This window comes from Panthera tigris, chromosome A2 (genome assembly GCF_018350195.1).
Source record: "Panthera tigris isolate Pti1 chromosome A2, P.tigris_Pti1_mat1.1, whole genome shotgun sequence".
NCBI classification, from domain to species: domain Eukaryota; kingdom Metazoa; phylum Chordata; class Mammalia; order Carnivora; family Felidae; genus Panthera; species Panthera tigris.
This window is the reverse complement of record NC_056661.1, coordinates 149210731-149232891: the sequence shown is the minus strand read 5'-3', so window position 1 is coordinate 149232891 and position 22161 is coordinate 149210731. Positions and strand designations below refer to the sequence as shown.

At 36.4% G+C, this 22161-nt stretch overlaps 1 protein-coding gene across 1 annotated transcript in view; it reads right to left on the bottom strand.

Moving 5' to 3' along the window:
* AGBL3 (AGBL carboxypeptidase 3) overlaps positions 1 to 22161 on the bottom strand; it is a 72938-nt gene that overhangs the window by 10349 nt on the left and 40428 nt on the right. The window contains 5 exon segments of the mRNA XM_042972896.1: positions 433 to 481; positions 17328 to 17399; positions 18863 to 18920; positions 22045 to 22067; positions 22070 to 22130. Of these exon segments, the coding sequence (XP_042828830.1) occupies positions 433 to 481; positions 17328 to 17399; positions 18863 to 18920; positions 22045 to 22067; positions 22070 to 22130 (263 nt within the window).

Sequence of the window (22161 nt, the reverse complement as noted above, 5' to 3'; positions counted from 1 at the left end):
TACGAGTATCAAAAAATAGGTGGCCAGTGCTCCAAATGCTATTACAGATAGTAACACATTTGATAGTCATCCATTGTAAACTGTTAAATAATTACCTTATGCCAGAAATGTTTCTTTTCAAAAAGAGAAACTCAGATAATGCAATGATAAATGCAGAGAAATAAATGTCTAATTGTAGATTTTAAGGCATCAAATGGGGACAGTTTGGGAATACTGAAATCTCACAACGCTTCAAAATGCATCATGTAAACACTGCTACGTACAACACTGGCCTAGTCACAGATACTATGGAGAATATAAGGAGACTTCAATTAGCAATTGTTATAAAAAAGTTACTTTTACCTGTTGCTTTAACTCAAAATCAAAATCACATAAGCCAGAGGGAAAGGAGGAATGTAGTCAGGTGGAAGAAATCAAGTATAGTTCTCCTACCTCACATATCTTTTTAGAAGCCAAGAAGGAGCTCGTGCGGGTATTTTCACTAAAAAAGAGAGTATACCATAAAATTTCTAAATGGAGATTTAAAAAAAATTTTTTTTAACATTTATTCATTTTTGAGAGACAGAGCGTGAGTGGGGGACGTGCAGAGAGAGAGGGAGACATAGAATCTGAAGCAGGCTCCAGGCTCTGAGCTGTCAGCGCAGAGCCGGACGCGGGACTTGAATTCACGGATTGCGAGATCGTGACCTGAGCCGAAGTCAGATGCTTCACCAACCGAGCCACCCAGGGGCCCCATAAATGGAGATTTTTTTAGAGATTAACAAAACTTGTTTTTACTTCTTGACAATTACCTCATTCATACATTTAATGGCTAGCTTAAATGAGCTTATTTTCAATTAATCTGCCATTGTTTCATCCAGACATGAAGTATACCTGTACATATTTCCCCTAGAAGCCTTTAAACTCTTTCAAGAGAACAGTAGACAGTAGAAATACCTATCCAATAATTGTCAAACAATTCAGAATTGAATATATATATTTATATTTATATAAACATCTATGAAGGATGTTTGTCTACATGTATAGTAGACAGCCAACCTAGGACACAGCCATCCCAGACCCTCCCCCCCCCCCAAAAAAAAGTATAGTATGTAATAGGTAGCTATACATCACATATATTATGATTTTAACAGTAAAATATAAAATAGGTATTTAAAATTAATATAACAGTCTATATTTCCTTTTCTGATATATAAACACTATGAAGCAAAAACAATTGGAGCAGTTAACAGTGGCAATTAGTAATTTATAGAAGAAATTAAACAAATAGTATGTGTGATAATAATATATTAATATCTTTGTTTCTGATACAGATTTTAGCTCCTTGTTGGATATTTAAATTTTATAAGCCATATTATTGTCTATTCTTAAGACACATAAATATTGACTTTTAAAAGTTGAAGGTAAATATAATGAGGCTAATAGATATTTCCTATATTTAATAAAAATTAACAATGATATGGTTATGTCCCATGATAAAATAGAGTATTTTTGCATTTTGTATTTCCTTTTCTGATAATACTCTCTGAACTCCCTGCAGCCTTTAGGACATCCCTCTTTTCTTCTGTGTAGTGGTAACACTGAACACATTCAAAGTCAAGTTCTCTCTCACTTGCAGGTCTCTTATCAAGCCCACTTTACACTGGTCCCTGGTGGCAGTCCAGTGCAATGACATCAAATTAGATAATCCCGTCAACAGAGGAGTTTGAACATGGAATACGATTTTACTTACTAGCAACAGCAGGTTTTTCAACCTGTAAAGAATTAGTTTCCAGCCCTTCAAAAATGTCCATCCACTTATTATCTAGTAGACTAGCTTTTTGGCATTCAGGCCGTTTGCATCTTTAAATTCATCATGTAGGTTCTGCATGTCTGGATTGTTCATTGTTGTTAGACACTGAAGCACACTGGATGTCACCATAAGTTAAACTTGGGGAAAATGTGTACTGTTTTTTTTTTTTTTTAATTTTACTTAAACATTTTTTAAAATTTTATTTAAATTCAAGTTAGTTAACATATAGTGTAATAATGATTTCAGGAGTAGAATTTAGTATTCATCACTTACATATAACACCCAGTGCTCATCCCAACAAGTGCCCTCAAATGCCCATCACCCATTTAGTCTATCCCTCCACTCCTCTCCCCATCAGCAACCCTCACTTTATTCTCTGTATTTGAGTCTCTTATGGTTTGCCTCCCTCTCTGTTTTTATCTTATTTTTCCTTCCCTTCCCCTATGTTCATCTGTTTTATTACATTTCCACGAGTAAAATCATATACTTATCTTTCTCTGACTTACTTTGCTTAGCATAATACCCTCTAGTTCCATCCACGTTGTTGCAAATGGCAAGATTTCATTCTTTTTGATCGCTGAGTAATATTCCATTGTAAGTATATTCCACATCTTCTTTATCCGTTCATCAGTTGATGGACATTTGGACTCTTTTCATAATTTAACTATTGTTGATAGTGCTGCTACAAACATTGGGGTGCATGTGCCCCTTTGAATCAGAACTTTTGTATCCTTGTATACCTGGTAGTGCAATTGCTGGGTCGTAGGGTAGTTCTATTTTTAATTTTTTGAGGAACCTCCATACTGTTTTCCAGAGTGGCTGCACCAGTTTGCATTCCAATCAGCAGGGCAAAAGTGTTCCCCTTTCTCTGCATCCTCACCAACATCTGTTGATTCCTGAGTTACTAATTTTAGCCATTCTGATAGGTGTGAGGTGGTATCTCATTGTGGTTTTGATTTGTATTTCCCTGATGATGAGTGATGTTGAGCATCTTTTCATGTGTCTGTTAGCCATCTGGATGTCTTCTTTGGAAAAGTGTTCATGTCTTTTGCCCATTTCTTCACTGGATTATTAGTTTTTTGGGTGTTGAATTTGATATTTATTTTGGGGGGGGGGCAGAAACTAGGGGAGGGGCAGAGAGAGGTGGAGAGAGAGAATCCCAAGCAGGCTCCGTGCTCTCAGTGCAGAGTCTGACTTGGGGCTTGATTCCATGAACCATGAGATCATGACCTGAGCCAAAATCCAGATTGAATGTCTAACTGAGTGAGCCACCCAGGCACCTGCAGGGAAAATGTTTTTATTTTTCTTTAAAAAAAATTTTTTTTAATGTTTATTTATTTTTGAGACAGAGAGAGACAGAGCATGAATGGGGGAGGGGCAGAGAGAGAGGGAGACACAGAATCGGAAGCAGGCTCCAGGCTCTGAGCCATCAGCCCAGAGCCTGACGCGGGGCTCGAACTCATGGACCGTGAGATCGTGACCCGGGCTGAAGTCGGACACTTAACCGACTGAGCCACCCAGGCACCCCGTAAATGTTTTTAAAGCACAGGGGTAATCTGAACTTAAACTAAGGTGGATTTCAAATAAATTAGTTTTCATGGCTGTTTCATTTGGCTGCCCCTTCTGGTGACACCTTTGAGTTTTGAGTCAGTCTTCTTTCCCCCCAAATGTCATTCCCCCCCCCACTGTTTGAGTTTTTGTCACAATCTACACACAATACCAAATAGCTCAGGCGTAGTGAATCCTCTTCTACAGTCCTTGGTACTTCTATAAAGATCATCAAACAGTTTGAGAGAAAACAGAATGTAAATTATTTTACTGTAGTGCTTTCCTATATTCTCACATTCAAACTACTTCCAAATTAGAGGACATTCTTCTCCCACATGTCAAAAATGTGGTTTATTGGCAGACCAGTGTTTTGATATTTGACAACCATGATAGACATCTTGTAGGCACAGGTACAAGGAGGCTATCTTCTTGCATTCTATAAAGTTAAAAAATCTCGTTGTTTCTGAAAGTTTTGAGGAAATTAAAAAGTGACCCAAAACTTTCATTATGAAAGACTCAATATCACAGGATAGAAAATCACACTATTTTCTAGTATAAGGTGTGCAAGATATTTTAGAAGGTAAGATCTTTTCATTTTCTTTAGTAAAAGTTTATAGATGGAATGAAAGTTGCCAAATTTTACCTTTTAACTGCTAAGCATGCAGATGCATGAGCAAAGTATAGTTTATATTTTGACAACACATTAACAATACAAATATTTATGTTTTCTGTGCTCCTGTTCTTTTTCCTCTCCTCCTGGTATTCCAATTATGTGTACTTTACATCTTTTAAAATTGTCCCACTGACCTTTGATATTCTTTGTTTTCCCCTTCCATGTTCCTCTTAGCATTTCAGTTTGGGGAGTTGGTCTTACCTATCTTCAAGCTCACTGATTCTTTCCTTGACCACTTCCAGTCCACTACTGATGAGGCCATCAAAGGCATTTTTCATTTTTGTTAGTGTTTTTGGTTTTTAGCATTTCATTTAGATTCTTCCTTAAATGCTTCCAGATCTTTGCTTATATTGCCCATCTATTCTTACATATTGGTTACTTTTCCCATTAGAGCTCTTAACATTAATCATAGTTGTCTTTTTAAAAATTGTATTTAAGTCCAGTATAATTAACCTACAGTGTTATATTAGTATCATGTGTACAATAGTAATTCAACAATTCTATACATTACTAAGTGCTCCTCATAAGTGTAATCTTAATCCCTTTTACTTATTATCGCCCATCCCCCCTCCATTCTATAACCATCGGTTCTTTATATTTAAGAATCTGTTTTTTTTTTTAAATCTTTTCTTTGTTCATTTGTTTCTTAGGTTGAACATATTAGTGAAATCATATAGTATTTGTCTTTCTCTGACTTATTTCACTTATACTCTCCATCTCCATCCATGTTGTTGCAAATGGCAAGATTTGACACACACACACACACACACACACACACACACACACACACACACACCTTCTTTATCCATTCATCTGTTGATGGATGTTTGGGTTGCTTCCATATCTTGCCAATTAAAAATAATGCTTCAATAAACATAGGGGTGCTGCATAGATCTTTTTGAATTACTGTTTTCATATTCTTTGGGTAAATACCCAGTAGTGGAATTACTGGAGCATATGGTAATTCTGGTTTTCATTTTTGAATCTCCATACTGTTTTCCACAGTGGCTGCACTGGTTTGCATTCCCACCAGCAGTGCACAAGGGTTCCCCTTTCTCCACATCCTTGCCAATACCTGTTGTTTCTCATATTGTTGATTTTAGCCATTCTGACATATGACGGGATAGCTCACTGTGGTTTTGACTTGCATTTTCCTGATGATGAGTGATATTGAGCATCTTTTCATGTGTCTGTTGGCCATCTATATGTCTTTGTTGGAGAAATGTCTGTTCATGTCTTCTACCCATTTTTTAACTGAATATTTGTTTTGTGGGTTGAGTTGTATCAGTTCTTTATACTTTATATATTTTGGATACTAACCTCTTATTGGATATGCCACTTGCAAATACCTTCTCCCATTCAGAAGGTTATCTTTTAGTTTTGTGGATTGTTTCCTTTGCTGTGCAAAAGCTTTTTATTTTGATGTCTTAATAGTTTATTTTTGCTTTTGTTTCCCTTGCCTCGGGAGACATATCTAGAAAAATGTTGCCATGGCCAATGTCTTTCTTGGTGTAGACTTTCATAATGTAGACTTTTTATGGTTTCAGTTCTCACATTTAAGTCTATGTTTTCTTAGTGTAGACTTTTTATGGTTTCGGTTCTCACATGTTTTCTTAGTGTAGACTTTTTATGCTCTCTTAGTTTAGAATTTTTATGGTTTCAGTTTTCACGTTTAAGTCCTTAATCCATTTAGAGTTTATTTTTCTGTATGGTGTAAGAAAGTGGTACGGTTTCATTCTTTTGCATGCAGCTATCCAGTTTTCCCAGAACCACTGGTTGAAGAGACTGCCTTTTCCTCATTGCATATTCTTACCTCCTTTGTTGAAGATAAATTGCCCAAATATTTGAGGGTTTATTTCAGCGTTCTCTATTCTGTTCTATTGATTTATGTGTTTATCCTTGTGCCAGTCATACTGTTTTATTACTATAGCCTTGTAGTATATCTTGAAATCTGGAATTGTGATACCTTTACTTTTGTTCTTCTTTTTCAAGATTGCTTTGGCTTTTCAGGGTCTTTTGTGGTTCCACACAAATTTTGGTGTTACTTGCTCTAGTTCTATAAAAAAATGCTGTTAGTATTTTGATAGGGATTGTATTAAGTCTGTGGATTGCTTTGGGTAGTATAGACATTTTAACCATATTTGTTCTCCCAGTCCATGATCATGGAGTATCTTTCCATTTGTGTCATCTTCAGTTTTTTTCATCAGTGTTTTATAGTTTTCAGAGTACAGGTCTTTCACCTCAATTATGTTTATTCCTAGATATTTTATTATTTTTGGTGAAATTGTAAATGGGATTGTTTTAATTTCTGTTGCTTCATTATTAGTGTGCAGAAAGGCAACAAATTTCTGTGTATTGATTTTTATCCTGTGGCCTTATTGAATTCATTAATCAGTTTTAGTAGTTCTTTTGTGGAGTCTTGAGGGTTTTCTATGTATAGTAATATGTCATCTGCAAATGATGAAAGCCTACTTCTTCCTTATAAATTTGGATGCTTTTATTTCTTTTTGTTGTCTGACTGTTGTGGCTAGGACTGCCAGTACTATGTTGAATAAAAGTGGTGAAGTGGATGTCCTTGTCTTGTTCCTGACCTTAGGGGAAAAGCTCTCAGTTTTTAAACATTGAGTATGATGTTAGCTGTGGGTTTTTAAATATATGACCTTTATTATGTTGAAGTATGTTCCCTCTAAACCTACTTTGTTGAGGTCTTTTATCATGAATGGATGTTGTGCTTTGTCAAATGATATTTCTGCATCTATTGAAATGATCATATAGTTTTTATCCTTTCCCTTATTTATGTATCACATTGATTAATCTGTGAAAACTGAACCACCCTTGCATTCCAGGAATAAATCTCACTTGTCTGTGGTGAATGATTTTTTAAATGTATTGTTGGATTTGGCTTGCCAGTATTTTATCGAGGATTTCTGCATGTGTGTTGATTAGACATATTGGCCTGTAATTCTCTTCTTTTGTAGTGCATTTACTTGGTTTTGGTATCAGTTTAACACTGGCTGCATAGAACGCATTTGGAAGCTTTCCTTCCTTTCTATTTTTTTTTTTTTTTTTTTTTGGAATAGTTTGAGATGAGTCAGTACTAACTCTTCTTTAAATGTTTGGTAGAATTTACCTGTGAAACCATCTGGTCCTGGAATTTGTTGGGAGTCTTTTGATTACTGATTCAATTTCACTGCTTATAATCAATCTGTTCAAATTTTCTATTTCTTCCTGATTCAGTTTTGGGAAGTTATAGGTTTCTAGGAATTGATGTATCTCTTCTAGGTTGTTCAATTGGTGGGCATATAATTTTTCATTATATTGTCTTATAATGCTTTGTATTTCTGAAGTATAAGTTGTTATTTCTCTTCTTTCATTTCTGATTTTGTTTGAGTCCTCTCTCTCTCTTTTGATGAAAATACTGGCTAAAGTATTCTCGATTTTGTTGATCTCAAAGAACCAGCTCCTGGTTACACTGATCTATTCTGTTATGTTAGATTCTATTTCTTCTCTAATGTTTATTATTAATCTTTCCTTCTACTGGTTTTGGGTTTGGTTTTGTTATTCTTTCTAGTTCCTTTAGATGTAAGGTTAGATTATTTATGTGAGATTTTTCTTGCTTCTTGAGGTAGGCCTATATTGCTATAAACTTCTCTCTTACAACAGCTTTTGCTAAATCCCAAAAATTTTGGAAAATTGTGTTTTCATATTCATTTATCTCCATATAATTAGAAAAAAATTTTTTTTTTTATTTTAGAGAGGGAGAGTGAGTGAGCAGGCTGGGAGAGGGGCAGAGGCAGAGAGAGAGAATCCCAAGCAGGCTTCCTGCTCAGCATGAAGTCTCATGCAGGGCTCGACCCCACAACCTGATCTGAAATCAAGGACTGGACGTTTAACCGACCAAGCCATTCAGATGCCCCTGTATCCATATATTTTTTTGATTTCCTTTTTGATTTCTTGGCTGACCCATTCATTGTTTAGTAGCATGTTATTTAAGTTCCATGTATTTGTGTTCTTTCCAGATTTTTTTCTTGAGGGTGCTTTCTAGTTTCATAGCATTGTGGTTGGAAAAAATGCATGGTATGACTTTAATCTTTTTAATTTGTTGAGATTTGTTTTGTGGCCCAATATGTGATCTATTTTGGAGAATGTTCCACGTACACTCAAAAGAACATGTATTCTGTTGTTTTAGAATGGGATGTTCTGAATATATCTGTTAGATCCATCTGGGCCAATGTGTCATTCAAAGCCACTGTGTTTTTGTTGATTTTCTGTTTGGGTGATCTACCACTGATATAAATTGGGTGTTCAGGTCCCCTACTATTATTGTATTACTATTTATTACTTTGTTACCAGCAGCTTTATGTATTTAGGTGCTAAATACCCATAGTTGTTATATCTTCTTGCTGGATTTTCCCTTTGATGATTACATAGTGTCCTTCTTTGACTCTTGTTACAATCTTTGTTTTAAAGTCTATTTTCTTCTGATATATGTATTGCTATCTTAGCTTTCTTCACTTAAATTTACATGATAAATGTTTTCTCATTCCTTCACTTTCAATGTGCATATGTCTTTAGGTCTGAAACAAGTCTCTTGTAGGCAGCATACAGATGGGTCTTGCTTTTTCATCCATTCTTGTACCCTTGGAGCATTTACATTCAAAGTAATAATTGATGCTATTTTGTTACTTGTTTTATGGTTGATTCTGTAGTTCTTCTTTGTTCCTTTCTTCTCTTGTTCTCTTCCCTGATGGTTTGCTAGCTTTCTTTAGTAATATACCTGGATTCTGTTTTCTTCCTTTTTTTTTTTTTTTTTTGCCTATCTCTTACTGATTTTTTATTTGTGGTTACCATTAGTTTTGTATGTAAATCTTATGTATATAACAGCCTATATTAAATTGATGGTTGCTTAATTTTGAACCCATTCTTTACTCCTCTCCCCCCATTTTAGACATATGGTATCATATTTTACATTTATTTAGTGAAGTCCTTGACTGACTTTTATATACTTAATTTTATTGCTTTTGTATTTCCTACTTTTCTCACACCTGCTTTATGGTCTTTCCTTCCCCTCAAAGACTCCCTTTTAATATCTCTTCAAGGCTGGTTTTGTGGTCATGTATTCGTTTAACTTTTATTTGTCTGGGAAACTCTTTATCTCTCCATTATGGATGATAGCCTTGCTGGGTAAAGTATAACTGACTGCTAGAATATTATTTTTATCTTTCAGCACTTGAATATATTATGCTGCTCTCTTCTGGCCTTCAAAGTGTCTGCTGAAAAATCAGTTGATAACCTTATGGGGTTTCCTTTGTATGTAACTGTTTTCTTTTCTCTTGTTGCTTTTAAAATTCTCTTGTTATCATTACTTTTTGCCATTTTAATTACTATATATCTTGGTGTGGACCTCCTTGGGTTGATTTTGTTGGGGTCTTTTGTGCCTCCTGTACCTGGATTTCTGTTTCCTTCCCCAGATTCAGGAACTTTTCAGCTATTTCTTCAAATACATTTTCTGTTCCCATTTCTCTCTCTTCTCCTTTTGGGATTCCCTATTAATGTAAATGTTATCATCCTTGATGGTGTCATTGAGTTCTTTTAGTCTAATTTCAATTTCGATTATGTTTCTCTCTCTTGTTCAGCTTGATTGCTTTCCATTATTCTGTTCTGCAGGTCTCTGATCCATTCTTCTGCTTCCTCTAGTCTATTTATTCCAACTAGTGTATTTTTAATTTCAGCTGAGTTCTTCATCTCTGGTTGGTTTTCCATCTCTTTGTTGAGGGTATCACTGAGGTCCCTCCATGTTTTTCACAAGCCCAGTGAGTATCTTTGTGACCATTACTTTAAGTTCTCTATCAGGCATTTACTTACCTCCATTTTGTTTAGCTCTCTTGCTGTGATTTTGCCCTGTGCTTTCATTTGGAACATATTTCTCTGAGCCTATTTCTACGTGTTAGGAGTCAGCTGCATCTCCTGCTCTTAAAAGTAGTGGCCTATGAAGAAGGGGCTCTGTAGTGCCCTACAGTGCAGTGTCCCTCGTTCACCAGAACCTGGTGCTTGAGGGGTATCTATTTGTGCACCCTACTGTTGTGGTTGAGCCACTTCTGCCTCCAGTCTAGTCATCTGCTTTGGCTCTCTTTGCCTGTTGTGGGTAGAGTTTCGTCCCCGTGTTTCTGGTGTGCCAGTCGAGGCTGCCTTGGGCTTGAGTTGGAGTCAGACAAGGCAACTGCCAGAGATACTGTAGTACCAAACTGCTGGGCATTTTCTCTGTGTTGTCCTCTGAGAAGCTTTGGCTGGTGGATGGGCCCTTGTTGTTAGACTACATGTCTGCCCCCAGCCCATGGCTAGGGCCGCAGTTGGACTGGTGTATGTGCTTATTTTCCAGTCTCCCCTGGGTAGGGGTCACTTTGGAGTGGTGCTGGTCTCTGTCATGACTGCATGTATCCTTTCAGGCCGGTAGCACTGCTTTAGGTGGGTTCCTGTCAATACTGTATTGGAGGAGAATGCAGGGGCAGTTCATGTGGTGTTAGCAAGGTTTGTGCAGGTCTGCTGTGGGAGACAATCTAGAGCTAATGTCCGGTTAGAGGGCTGTGTTTGGAGGAGGATGTGGGGGTGGTGCACACCATTAGCAAGTTCTGTAGTGAGTGTTGGCACTATACTGTTTCCCACAGGTGTTCATGTGTCTAGGCTGGGAGGTGGGGAAAGGAAATGGCACCCACCAACTCTTTTATTCTCGGAGAAGTCTCCCAAAGATCTCTGCCCCTCTAGCACATGCTCTGAGATGAATAAATAAATCTCCCTCCTGTATATCCCATGCGTTTTTCAAACTGCTACTTTTATGCTGTATCTCAGTGAGGCTCTTGTGCTGTCTCTTTCAGGGTGTGGACTGAGTTTCCTATTGCCCTCCTGGCTCTGCCAGAGTTGAGTCAACTGATTTTTAAAGTTCCAGGGATTAAGCTCTGCTGATTATAAGAACTTGCAAAATTATGCCCCTCTTGTTTTTTTGCAGCTTCTCCAGGCCTGGGGTGCTTGGTGTGAGGGTCTGGTACTCTCTCCTTTCCACATTCATGGCATTCCTCCCTACAGCACAGTCCCACCTGTCTATTTAGCTCCTGACCTTGTCTCTGCCTTTCCTATCCTCTTTGATATGTCCTCTTCTCTACACTTAGCTATGGAGCGTCTGTTCTGCGAATCTTTGGGTTGTTTTCTAGGTTATTTACACTGATGTGGGTGTTACCTAGTTATATCCATGAGATGAGGTGATCAGAGGGTCCTCCTACTCCACTATCTTCCCTGGAAGTCTACATTATTTTCATAAGTTAAAACAATCTTGCCTTTCTGGGATAAATTCTATTTGGTCATTGTGCATAATCCTTTTAATATGTTGTGGGATTCAATTTGCTAGTATTTTGTCTTAATTCTTAATAGATTCAGATCTTGGTAAAGAAAAATGATTATATATTTGGCCCCTGGAATCCTAACAATTGCCTTCTTGAGAAACTTTGTCTCATACACCCCTGTCCTCAAACAACTCCTATGTAATCCTGTAACACAGCAAGTAGCATTTATTCCATTATATTTCTGCTGTCTCTTTACCTGTTTGTCACTTTCTGCTTCTTGAGAACAGACTATATTTCCCATTGTATCCTAGTATCTAGTACAATCTTTGACTAGTATAACTTGACACTTCTGGGAAGCAGATAGCCATCAGATCCTTAAAAAAACATGAACAAAGATGGAAAGGAGATTTTTTACCAAAGACTGATTATAAGAGAGTGTCTGAGACATAGAGGAATACTGTTAGGAAGGTTAAAATATCAAGTGAGTTAAGATATGAATAAATATTTGGCACAAGAATAAACATTCAGATCAATGGAACAGAATAGAGAACCCAGAAATGGACCCACAAACGTATGGCCAACTCATCTTTGACAAAGCAGGAAAGAACATCCAATGGAATAAAGATAGTCTCTTCAGCAAGTGGTGCTGGGACAGCGACATGCAGAAGAATGAACCTGGACCACTTTCTTACACCATATACAAAAATAAATTCAAAATGGATGAAAGACCTAAATGTAAGACAGGAAGCCATCAAAATCCTTGAGGAGAAAGCAGGCAAAAACCTCTTTGATCTTGGCCGCAGCAACTTCTTACTCAACACATCTCCAGAGGCAAGGGAAACAAAAGCAAAAATGAACTACTGGGATCTCATCAAAATAAAAAGCTTCTTGTACAGCAAAGGAAACAATCAGCAAAACTAAAATGAGAGAAGATATTTACAAAGGACATATCAGATAAATGTAAAATCTATAAGGAACTTATCAAACTCAACACCCAAAAAAATAATCCAGTGAAGAAATGGGCAAAAGACATGAATAGACACTTCTCCAAGAAAGACATCCAGATGGCCAACCGACCCATGAAAAAATGCTCAACATCACTCATCATCAGGGAAATACAAATCAAAACCACAATGAGATACCACCTCACCCCTGTCAGAACGGCTAACTTTAACAACTCAGGCAACAATAGATGTTGGTGAGGATGCAGAGAAAGAGGATCTCTTTTGCATTGTTGGTGGGAATGCAAGCTGGTGCTGCCACTCTGGAAAACAGTATGGAGGTTCCTCAAAAAACTAACAATAGAACTACCCTATGACCCAGTAATTGCTCTACTAGGCATTTATCCACAGGATTAGGTGTGCTGTTTTGAAGGGACACATGCACCCCCATGTTTATAGCAGCACTATCAACAATAGCCAAGGTATGGAAAGAGCCCAAATGTCCATCGATGGATGAATGGATAAATAAGATGTGGTATATATATATACAATGGAGTATTACTTGGCAATCAAAAAGAATGAAATCTTGCCATTTGCAACTACATGGATGGAACTGGAGGGTATTATGCTAAATGAAATTAGAGAAAGACAAAAATCATATGCCTTCACTCATGAGGACTTGAAGAGACAAAACAGATGAACATAAGGGAAGAGAAACAAAAATAATATAAAAACAGGGAGGGGGACAAAACAGAAGAGACTAAAAAATATGGAGAATAAACTAAGGGTTGCTGGAGAGGTTGTGGGAGGGGGGATGGGCTAAATGGGTAAGGGGCACTAAGGAATCTACTCCTGAAATCTTTGTTTCACTATATGCTGACTAATTTGGATGCAAATTTTAAAAAATAAAAAATAACATAAAAAATATTTAAAAATAAGATATAAATAAATATTGACAACAAGATGTAAATTTTAATCTGGGTGCCTGGGTGGCTCAATCAATTTAGCCTCTGACTCCTGATTTCGGTTCAGGTCATGATCTCACGGTTCATGGGTTTGAGCCCTGCGTTGGGCTCTGCGCTGACAGCGTGGAGCCTGCTTTGGATTCTCTTTCTCTATCCCTCTCTCTCTGCCTCTCCCCTGCTCACTTTCTGTCTCTCTCAAAATAAGTAAACTTCAAAAAACTTATAAAAAAGATGTAAATTTTACTTAGCTATATTCAGAATGAAAATCTATCACAATTTTTAAATCTGATCTGCTGGGATTATTTTAATGATAATCATCCTGAGTGATGACAAAGAGCAGAATCCCTCAGCTCTTAAGTTGCTTCTGTCTTTTCTATCAAGTCGAGTTTTCTTTTCTCTAGAAAGAGGAGACTAAATATTGGTAAGAGATGACAGAAGTCAAAAGGCTTTGAATGGGTTATTTCCAGTCCCAGACATATTACATCTCAAGTAAGGAAAAATTTTACACATAAGATCACAAAACCACTGACAACAATTTTTTTTTTTTAAGAATTCAAGGAAGGTACTCTCTGTTCTTGCTAAATGTCTAACTTGTCACTTAAGACAGCATCATAATTTATCAATTTCTTCAAAAAAATATGCCCTGAGATTTCTAGGCTGCATCTGATCCTCTTCTCTGAACAATCTGAGCAATTTGTGCAAATCATTATGACTTTATCTAACTCTTATTGTAATAAACTGTATATGAGTCTTACTAAAATTTGATACTTACTCCTTAAGTGATGAGTAGCTAATGTAGTTGAAGAGAGGGAGAATTAAGTTTCAAGCACAGGAGATGGCATGAGGAAAGGCAAAAAGGTAAGACTGATTTTGAGGTTACAAGAAGATTATCTTTGCTGAAGTCTAAAGTAAAAGGCAGAGAATGGCAAGGGGTAAAACTGGAGGGGTAATCAGGAGCCAGTTCGTTGCAGTTCTTGTACATTATGTTATAGAATCTGGTTTCTGTGCGGTAGCTAGTGGTTGTCAGAAAATCTTTTTCTTGGGGCGCCTGGGTGGCTCAGTCGGTTGAGCGTCTGACTTCAGCTCAGGTCATGACCTCACAGTTTGTGAGTTCGAGCCCCACATTAGGTTCTGTGCTAACCACTTGCTCAGAGCCTGGAGCCTGCTTCAGATTCTCTGTCTCCTTCTCTCTCTGCCCCTCCCCTGCTCACGCTTTGTCTCACTCTGTTTCTCAAAAATAAATCAATGTAAAAAAATTAAAAAAAAATCTTTTTCTTTTGAACTAACAACATTATCAAAAGAAAGAAAGCTAGTCAGGATGAGTAAGGGTTGGATGGGCTAGGTCCTAACTACTTGGCCTTTTGCCATCTCTCATTTATAGTCTCCTAAGTGGTGAGTCGCAATGTATGGTCTGCTAATTGCCAACATCAGAATTATCTGAAGTGCCTTATAAAAAATGTAGATTCAGGGGCTGACAACAAAGACCAGCTCAGAATCAGAAGCTGGGGTTTCCATAAGCTCCCCAGGTAATTCTCATGTACATTAAAATTTTAAAGCCAAACATTCTATAAGACAACTGGCCCATGATCTTCAAAAATGCCAGGGCTATGAATGAGAAAGAAAAGCTGAGTGGCTGTTCCAAACTGAAAGAGAATAAAGGTATGTGACCTTTAAATGCAATTTGTGATCCTGAATCAGGGAGAATTTTTGCTCTAAAGGATGTTACTGCTACATTTGGCAAAATTTAACCGTAGTATATAAAATAGTATTGTATCAAAATTGAATTTCTTGATTTTAATGTAAGACACTGTTCTTGTTCTTGGAAAATATGTATTGAAATTGTTTAGGAATAAACATGTCTACAAAAAATGGGTTGGGGAAATATAGTTAGGTAGATATAGTTCTTCATACTATTCTTGAAATTATTTTGAAATTAAAAGTTAAAAAAAAAATGGGTGCCTCGATGGTGTAGGCAGTGAAGTGTCTGACTTTGGCTCAGGTCATGATCTCACAGTTTGTGAGTTCAAGCCCTACATCGGGCTCTGCACTGACAGTGCGGAGCCTGCTTGGGATTCTCTCTTGCTGCCCCTCCCCGACTTGTGCGCTCTCTCACTCTCTCTCTCTCTCTCTCTCTCTCAAAATAGATAGATACACTTTAAAAAAATTATAAAGAGAAAGCCTAGGGGCACCTGGGTGGCTCAGTCGGTTGGGCATCCAACTTTGGCTCAGATCATGATCTCACAGTCTGTGAGTTCGAGCCCTGCGTCGGGCTCTGTGCTGACAGCTCAGAGCCTGGAGCCTGCTTCGGATTCTGTGTCTCCCTCTCTCTGTGACCCTCCCCCATTCATGCTCTGTCTCTCTCTGTCTCAAAAAAAAAAAAAAAAAAAAAAAATTAAAAAATATTAAAAAAAAAAAAAAAGCCAAAAAAAAATTTAAGTCTTAGGACTGTGCCAACTTCAACCACTATTAGGAAACTGGTATTACTGAAAGGCTTTACATACTAGTTTTACATAATCTGATTGGTGTTTTTGATCACTTCTATGGTAGTAAGAAAGACGGAATTAGGATGACAATATTGGTGGCAAGAAAGCCAATTAGAAATCTCTTTGTAAACAGGTGATGAGTGAAAAGAATGATGACATAATAGGAGATACAGAGATCATGAGGTAAAATCAGTTGGATTCAGTGGCTGGATCCGAGGGATGGAAATGAAAGGAAAAAAAAGACCGTCATGTTTCTAGGTTAAAACGGGTGGTTCTGTATCTAATACTGTGACCAAGGTTACAGAGAATACAGGAGGAAAAGCATTTAGTGTGGAATTAGATGAATTTGAATTTGGATATGTGGGACATCTCTGTGGAGATGTTTAGGAGAGAGTTAAATCCAAGAGTTTCAAGCTCTGACAAGAGGTCAAATGTATATAGACATATGTCCATCTGTATACGCACACACTAATATATATATATAGCAAGTACAATGACATGACACACTTAAGATCGAGAGTTCATGAAAGGCTAAATCTAAGATGATTTAATTTAACAGGAATAAATTTAAGACCCAATAAATAAATAAATTTGGTTCAATAAACATTGAATCAAAATGCCAATTGAAGAAGTAGAAAATGGAGGAGACAACACTGAGCAGCAGCAAACTTTATACGTTTGAGTGTATATAAATGCAATTTATCAATGTTTTAGGCTAGTTTCCAAAAGAACAGATGCAACCTTAGACTGCATTAATGGGAATCTAAGGTGTAGAAAGAAGCAAATGAAAGTGATGATTTGTTGTACACTCATTAACTGGCGTCTACAGTGCTGTGTTCAGTTTCAATCAAGCTTGAACAGTGACAGACAGGAAAGAAAAACATGTGGTAAAGGACTTGAATCATGCTGTATTATGGATGTCTGAAAGAAATGGAAGGAAAGTTTCAAGGAAATAAATGATTGCTTAAAAAAAATACTTAACATCTACTATGTGGAAGAGACACTGCATTTTTCAAGGAGAATCAGGGAAAATCAGAAATATTTACCTTTAAGGTTACTTCACTCTTCGTCTTGTGTAATTAAAGAGGTGGATGAAATTTATAGGGACACATGTTTTTAGCTTAACAGAAAAAGGATGTTCTCAATGCTATAGCTCTCAGGCAACAGAATGAACTGTACAATTGGGTAAACTACTTGTCACCAAGTGTCCTCACTCAAAGGTTGGATGAGGCTGGATACTGTAATGAATAGGTACGACTAGAGGACTCTCAAGGTTTCTCTCTTTAGGATTCAATGTGATGGGAATGAAGAGATTAGATAATGAGATGAATATTCTTTTTGTTTTTTGAACAGATAAAATTACAAGGAATCAAATTGACATATAATGAATTTCTACTGGCTTCCCTTACAAATTTCTTGGGCTTGAGAGAAAAATAAAAATTTGAGGTCATAATTTCTGGGAAGGCGAATTGCTTCTTGGCTATCCATTTTGAAGATAAGCTAGTTATTTACATGTAGATTTTGATCAGGCACACATGGTTAAAAAGCTCACATGTAGATTCATTACTGCCTCTATTCCTATTTTACTCACCTAAACCTTGATTAGGGAATGGTCTTCTGAAATAATCAAATATACAGTCATCTGATACATCAGGGTTTGTAGCTAGAAAAGATGATAAAAGATCATTTGTAGCATGAAAATAATTTGAGTCTTTTACACTTCATATTTTTTATCTTTTTCTAAACAAAAAGGCTAGAAGATAATGTAAATAGCTTAGCTCAATTAGCACAGTTCTCAAATATTATGAATTTTTGTTACATTTTTGCTTTTTATTGTTAAAGTATAAAAAAATGTCCATACTCTTTAGGTCAGCAATTCCTTTCTAGGAATCTAGTATAAATAAATAAGAATATACACAAATATAGAGTTTTAAGGTCTTTGTTATTGTTTGTAACAGAAAAAAATGTAAGCAAAAGTGTTTAACAGATACAATGGAATACTTTGCCACCACTTAGTAACATGTAAAGAAGTTTATAATATACTTGAATTTTAAATGAAAATGTAGATTGCAAAACAACATGAACATTCTGTGATTAATAGTATGTGCACAGATGTAGAAAAAGATCTAAAGTAAGTATTCTAAAGTGTGCTTTTCAGTTCTAATTTTTGATATTAAATTTTCAACAGAGGAATACATTATATATAAAAAGTGATTTGCTTGGGGGGGCGTCTGGGTGGCGCATTTGGTTGGGCATCCGACTTCAGCTCAGGTCATGATCTCATTGTTCGTGAGTTCGAGCCCCGCGTTTGGCTCTGTGCTGACAGCTCAGAGCCTGGAGCCTCCTTCGGATTCTGTGTCTCCCCCTCTGTGTGCCCCTCTCCTCCATTCACACACACTCTCTCTCTCTCTCTCTCAAAAACAAAGATTAAAAAAAAATTAAAAAAAAAGTGATTTGCTTGGATGATCACTATGAGAAAGAGTAGTTAATTTAAAGTTCAAATCAATTAACCACATTAGTTATAATAGAATTTTCCCCTTTCCTTGGTGTGGTTCTTATTTCCATTTCTATTTCCAGTTAGCTTGCTAGATCATAAACTAAATGGATATATATACACATGTGTGTGTGTGTGTGTGTGTGTGTGTGTATATTTTTTTTTTTTAATTAGGTCATCTCAAATAGAGTCAAATTCGTATCCAACTTAGCAGATTCTAGTAAAAGTAAATGGTCCATAATTTTATTTCCCTCCTGGGATCATCCTCTATTAAATTATGAAATGAGAGGAACAAGATGGTTTTTAAAACAAAATCCCTATATTCTGTTTGGGGAAAAATCTCTCATATCAGAGAGATCCCTCAAGTACATGGCCCACTCACTCCAACCTTCTGTTCTTTGCGCTTTCTTGGAGCCCTGTCTAGACTACTGGCATTACACCTGTAACACTGCACTTCATTTATTTACTTGTTTTTCTCCCCCTATTAAAGATGAGCTCCTGGGGGTAAGAAATGGTAATAGTATACTACTTAATGTCCCTAGCACCAAGCACAGTGGTAACCTCAAAGCTGTGGCACAAAAGTGTTGAATAAATGCATTAATTGGCTAGAGAGAGTACAAGCAGAACATTACCTTTCACATCAGAATTTGATTGTTTGTGTCTTTGCACTAAATGTCCTTTATCACAAACCTAATGGAACACAGAACCAGAAGGAAAACAATATATTATAAACATGAAAAGGAAGTATATTTCCTGTATCATCTTTGGTATTGTAGTTTTCAGCATTTCTCATTTTATCCTCATAGGTTTAGAATGGACAAAAATACCTCTTAAAACAGAGCCTTCTAATACCTTTCATAACACTACTTTTCTCCTGCAACAATGAGTAGAAGAAAATATTGATATGGTTATTTTGGCACTAAAGGGAGTTAAAAATCTTTTTCACTTCATAAGAATTTATTTACAATGAGAGACAAAAAATGGATGGTTATAGTCTCACTTATTTAAATAAAAATAAAGATGTAGGAAGATAATATGAAATGAGTGAAAATATATAAAATTGTATGAAAATGTATAATTGATTACAAAACTGTGCTTATATAAAAAAGACGAAAAATATTTTGTAGAATTCCATAGTAAGGAAGAGCATACACATATTGTTTTCTACCTTGAAAAAGGAGTTGCCAATAATGACCAGGTACACTAAATGAGACACAAAACACTATAGAATTGTAACAGCTAATCTTGAATAGTCTACAAATCATGTAACCGTGAAAACACTTTAAACTTTTGTTTAAAAAGTTTCCAAACTTTTGTTTCTGCATCTGTGGTATGTGGATATTATAAAGAGCTTTCTGAACGGGCATTAGAAAGGGGAAAAAAAACCTGAGGACATCAATATTTTTTTGCCAACGTGTTATCCATTTCAACTCATGATGAAAAGTGGACTATGGAGTAGTTAAAAACTAAAATCCCCCTTTTTCGTAGATAAAATTGGCAGCAAAAAAAAATTGATAGAATCATAAAAATGAGAGGAAAGTACAAAAATAAAAACTTGATTGCTGAAGGCAGAGAGAAAGGAAATATTCTAGAAAAAATTACACAAAGTTAAAAGCAATACTATATAATCAGAATTTGGAGAGACAAGATGTGAAATTAGGCTAGAGAAATTCACTTGTGGCAAGACTTGATTCGATGAACTCCATGTTATTTTTAGCCCTCTTCCCTTCGTTGAAATGATGCTATACGCCATTATAAACTATTCCATTCATCCTATAGAAAATCACCAGGCCAGTGTCCTTCCTTATGAACATGATCTCCCAATTCTAACCACAGTAATCTATAATTGTTTGTTTTTGCTTAAGTCTTCTGAATCAATTATTGAGAATGTCCAGGTATGAAATATAGTTACCTAAAATACTTTAAAAATAACTTACAAATATTGTTTTCAGGATGTATGGATATCTTACAAACAATTAAGAAATACTTCAGAGCATGAATTTAGATTGTCCTTAGGCATTAAACTCAGATAAGATGACACTGTTCACTCTGTTTGCCAAAGACTGTTAAAATAAATTTCAAGATCAATGGCTAAGAACTCCTATTAGCTTATAAGAGCACTTATGTATGCAGCTTTTCAAATAACCAAATGATGATTGTTTTCCATCTGGAAAATCCAACATTAAATACAGATTATGATTTCATAACAATTTTGAAGCTCCAATCAACCAAAGGGAAAATACATAAATATTTTAATGTAAAGGAATTTACTATATTTTGCCTGAAATATAGCTTGGGTAGAGGAGAAAAGCCACTATGTGGAGATGTTTATGAAGAGTAAATATGTGTCTGACAAAATCTACATACAAAACAATAAAAAAAACAATCTCCCAAACAAAATCTACTTTGGTTATTGGGTTCTGCAAATGACTTAACACATTGAGATCAATTAGAGAGTTTGTTTACCAAAAACTTTTTTATAATCTTGGCCCTCTCCCAAGCATACTCACATTGCTTAGATTGCACAATTTACAAACAAGAAATCAGATACCAATATAAAAATATGCGATATTACATAACAATGTGCTTTAAAGACTAGAATTAAAAATTTATGAGGAATACACACAAATGAGTGCGTGCATCCTGATAAAATCTGGATAATCGCTGTGGATTAGATCAACATCAGTTTTATGGTGTCGATATAGTATCATGATACATGCAAGATGTTAACAATGGAGAAGTCAAGGATGCAGCAGAGTTCCTACACATATTTCAAAATAAAAAGTTCTTAAAAACTGTTTTTGTCTGATTCTCCCCAAAGGCAAAATTTCTGACCTGTCTCTGGAGCTGGGGGTGGGGACAATGGCACTCTTCTCTCAGTGACACCCACTTTAGGAGTTGAGCTGTACGTGGAAAGAGGGCAGCAGTCTCAGGTCTTCTCTATTTGCCTCTAGTGTGATATCACCATTTCACAAGCTAAGGTAAGGGTGATTAGGGCCAAAATATTCTGGGTAATGTGGCACCCCAGGCAGAATCTCTGTCTCCTGAATGGAGCGTGGGTAGAAGAAGGGAGCCCCCACCTCTTGGCTGCACTCACTCGGAACTTAGCCCCAGCAACAGGTAGCTGGAGGCGGGATAAGAACTACTGATGCCCCGCCCCTTTTGGGAAGACAGCCCTCTGGCTGGCGTGAGTGGAGAGAGGGGGGCTCTGTGTTCTTGGCTGTGCTGGTCTGGGGTGGAGATTCAGTCTCACTGACACTGAACTGGGAGGGGGAGGAAGGAATCTTGCTTCAAATGCCAAAAGCTCTTGCTGTTTTCTTTTTACCAAATTTTAGGAAATTTTCACAAGTAGATGTTTTTCATTTGCTATCTGCCCTTAGGGCAATGGTTGTGTTGTTTGTTTTTAGTATCACCAATTTTTTTTGGTGAATGAATTTGCAGAGCTTCTCATGCTGTTATGGTAGAAGTCAATCTCTCAGCACCATCTATTCTTACACTCTTGTATTGCCATTTAATTTTTCTTCATTTTAATTTATCTCTTCTAGTTATCCTAGATGTATCTTTGTAAGATACCTCAAATACTTTTCAGAGTAAAGTAAGTAAAAGTGAAATTTATAGCACCTATTAATAAAATCCACTTCTCATCTGTCAAGGTTCTCTTATATTTTTATAAACAGAAAATAACATAAGCAAAGTTTTAATCACTAACATTTCCCAGGGCAAAAATTTGGGGATAGAAAGTGTAACAGGAAACAACTTGCCATTCTCTTACAACCATTTTTCAAAAACTGTTAAAAACCAGGTCAATGAATACCTCTGGTTCTTCTCTGGTATTTGATTACTTGCTATGGTAGAATTTCTTTCCTTCTTTGTTTTCAAGTGTTTTTTCTTGTTTTTTAGCTAAGTAAAAGAATCATACTTGAAATCAATA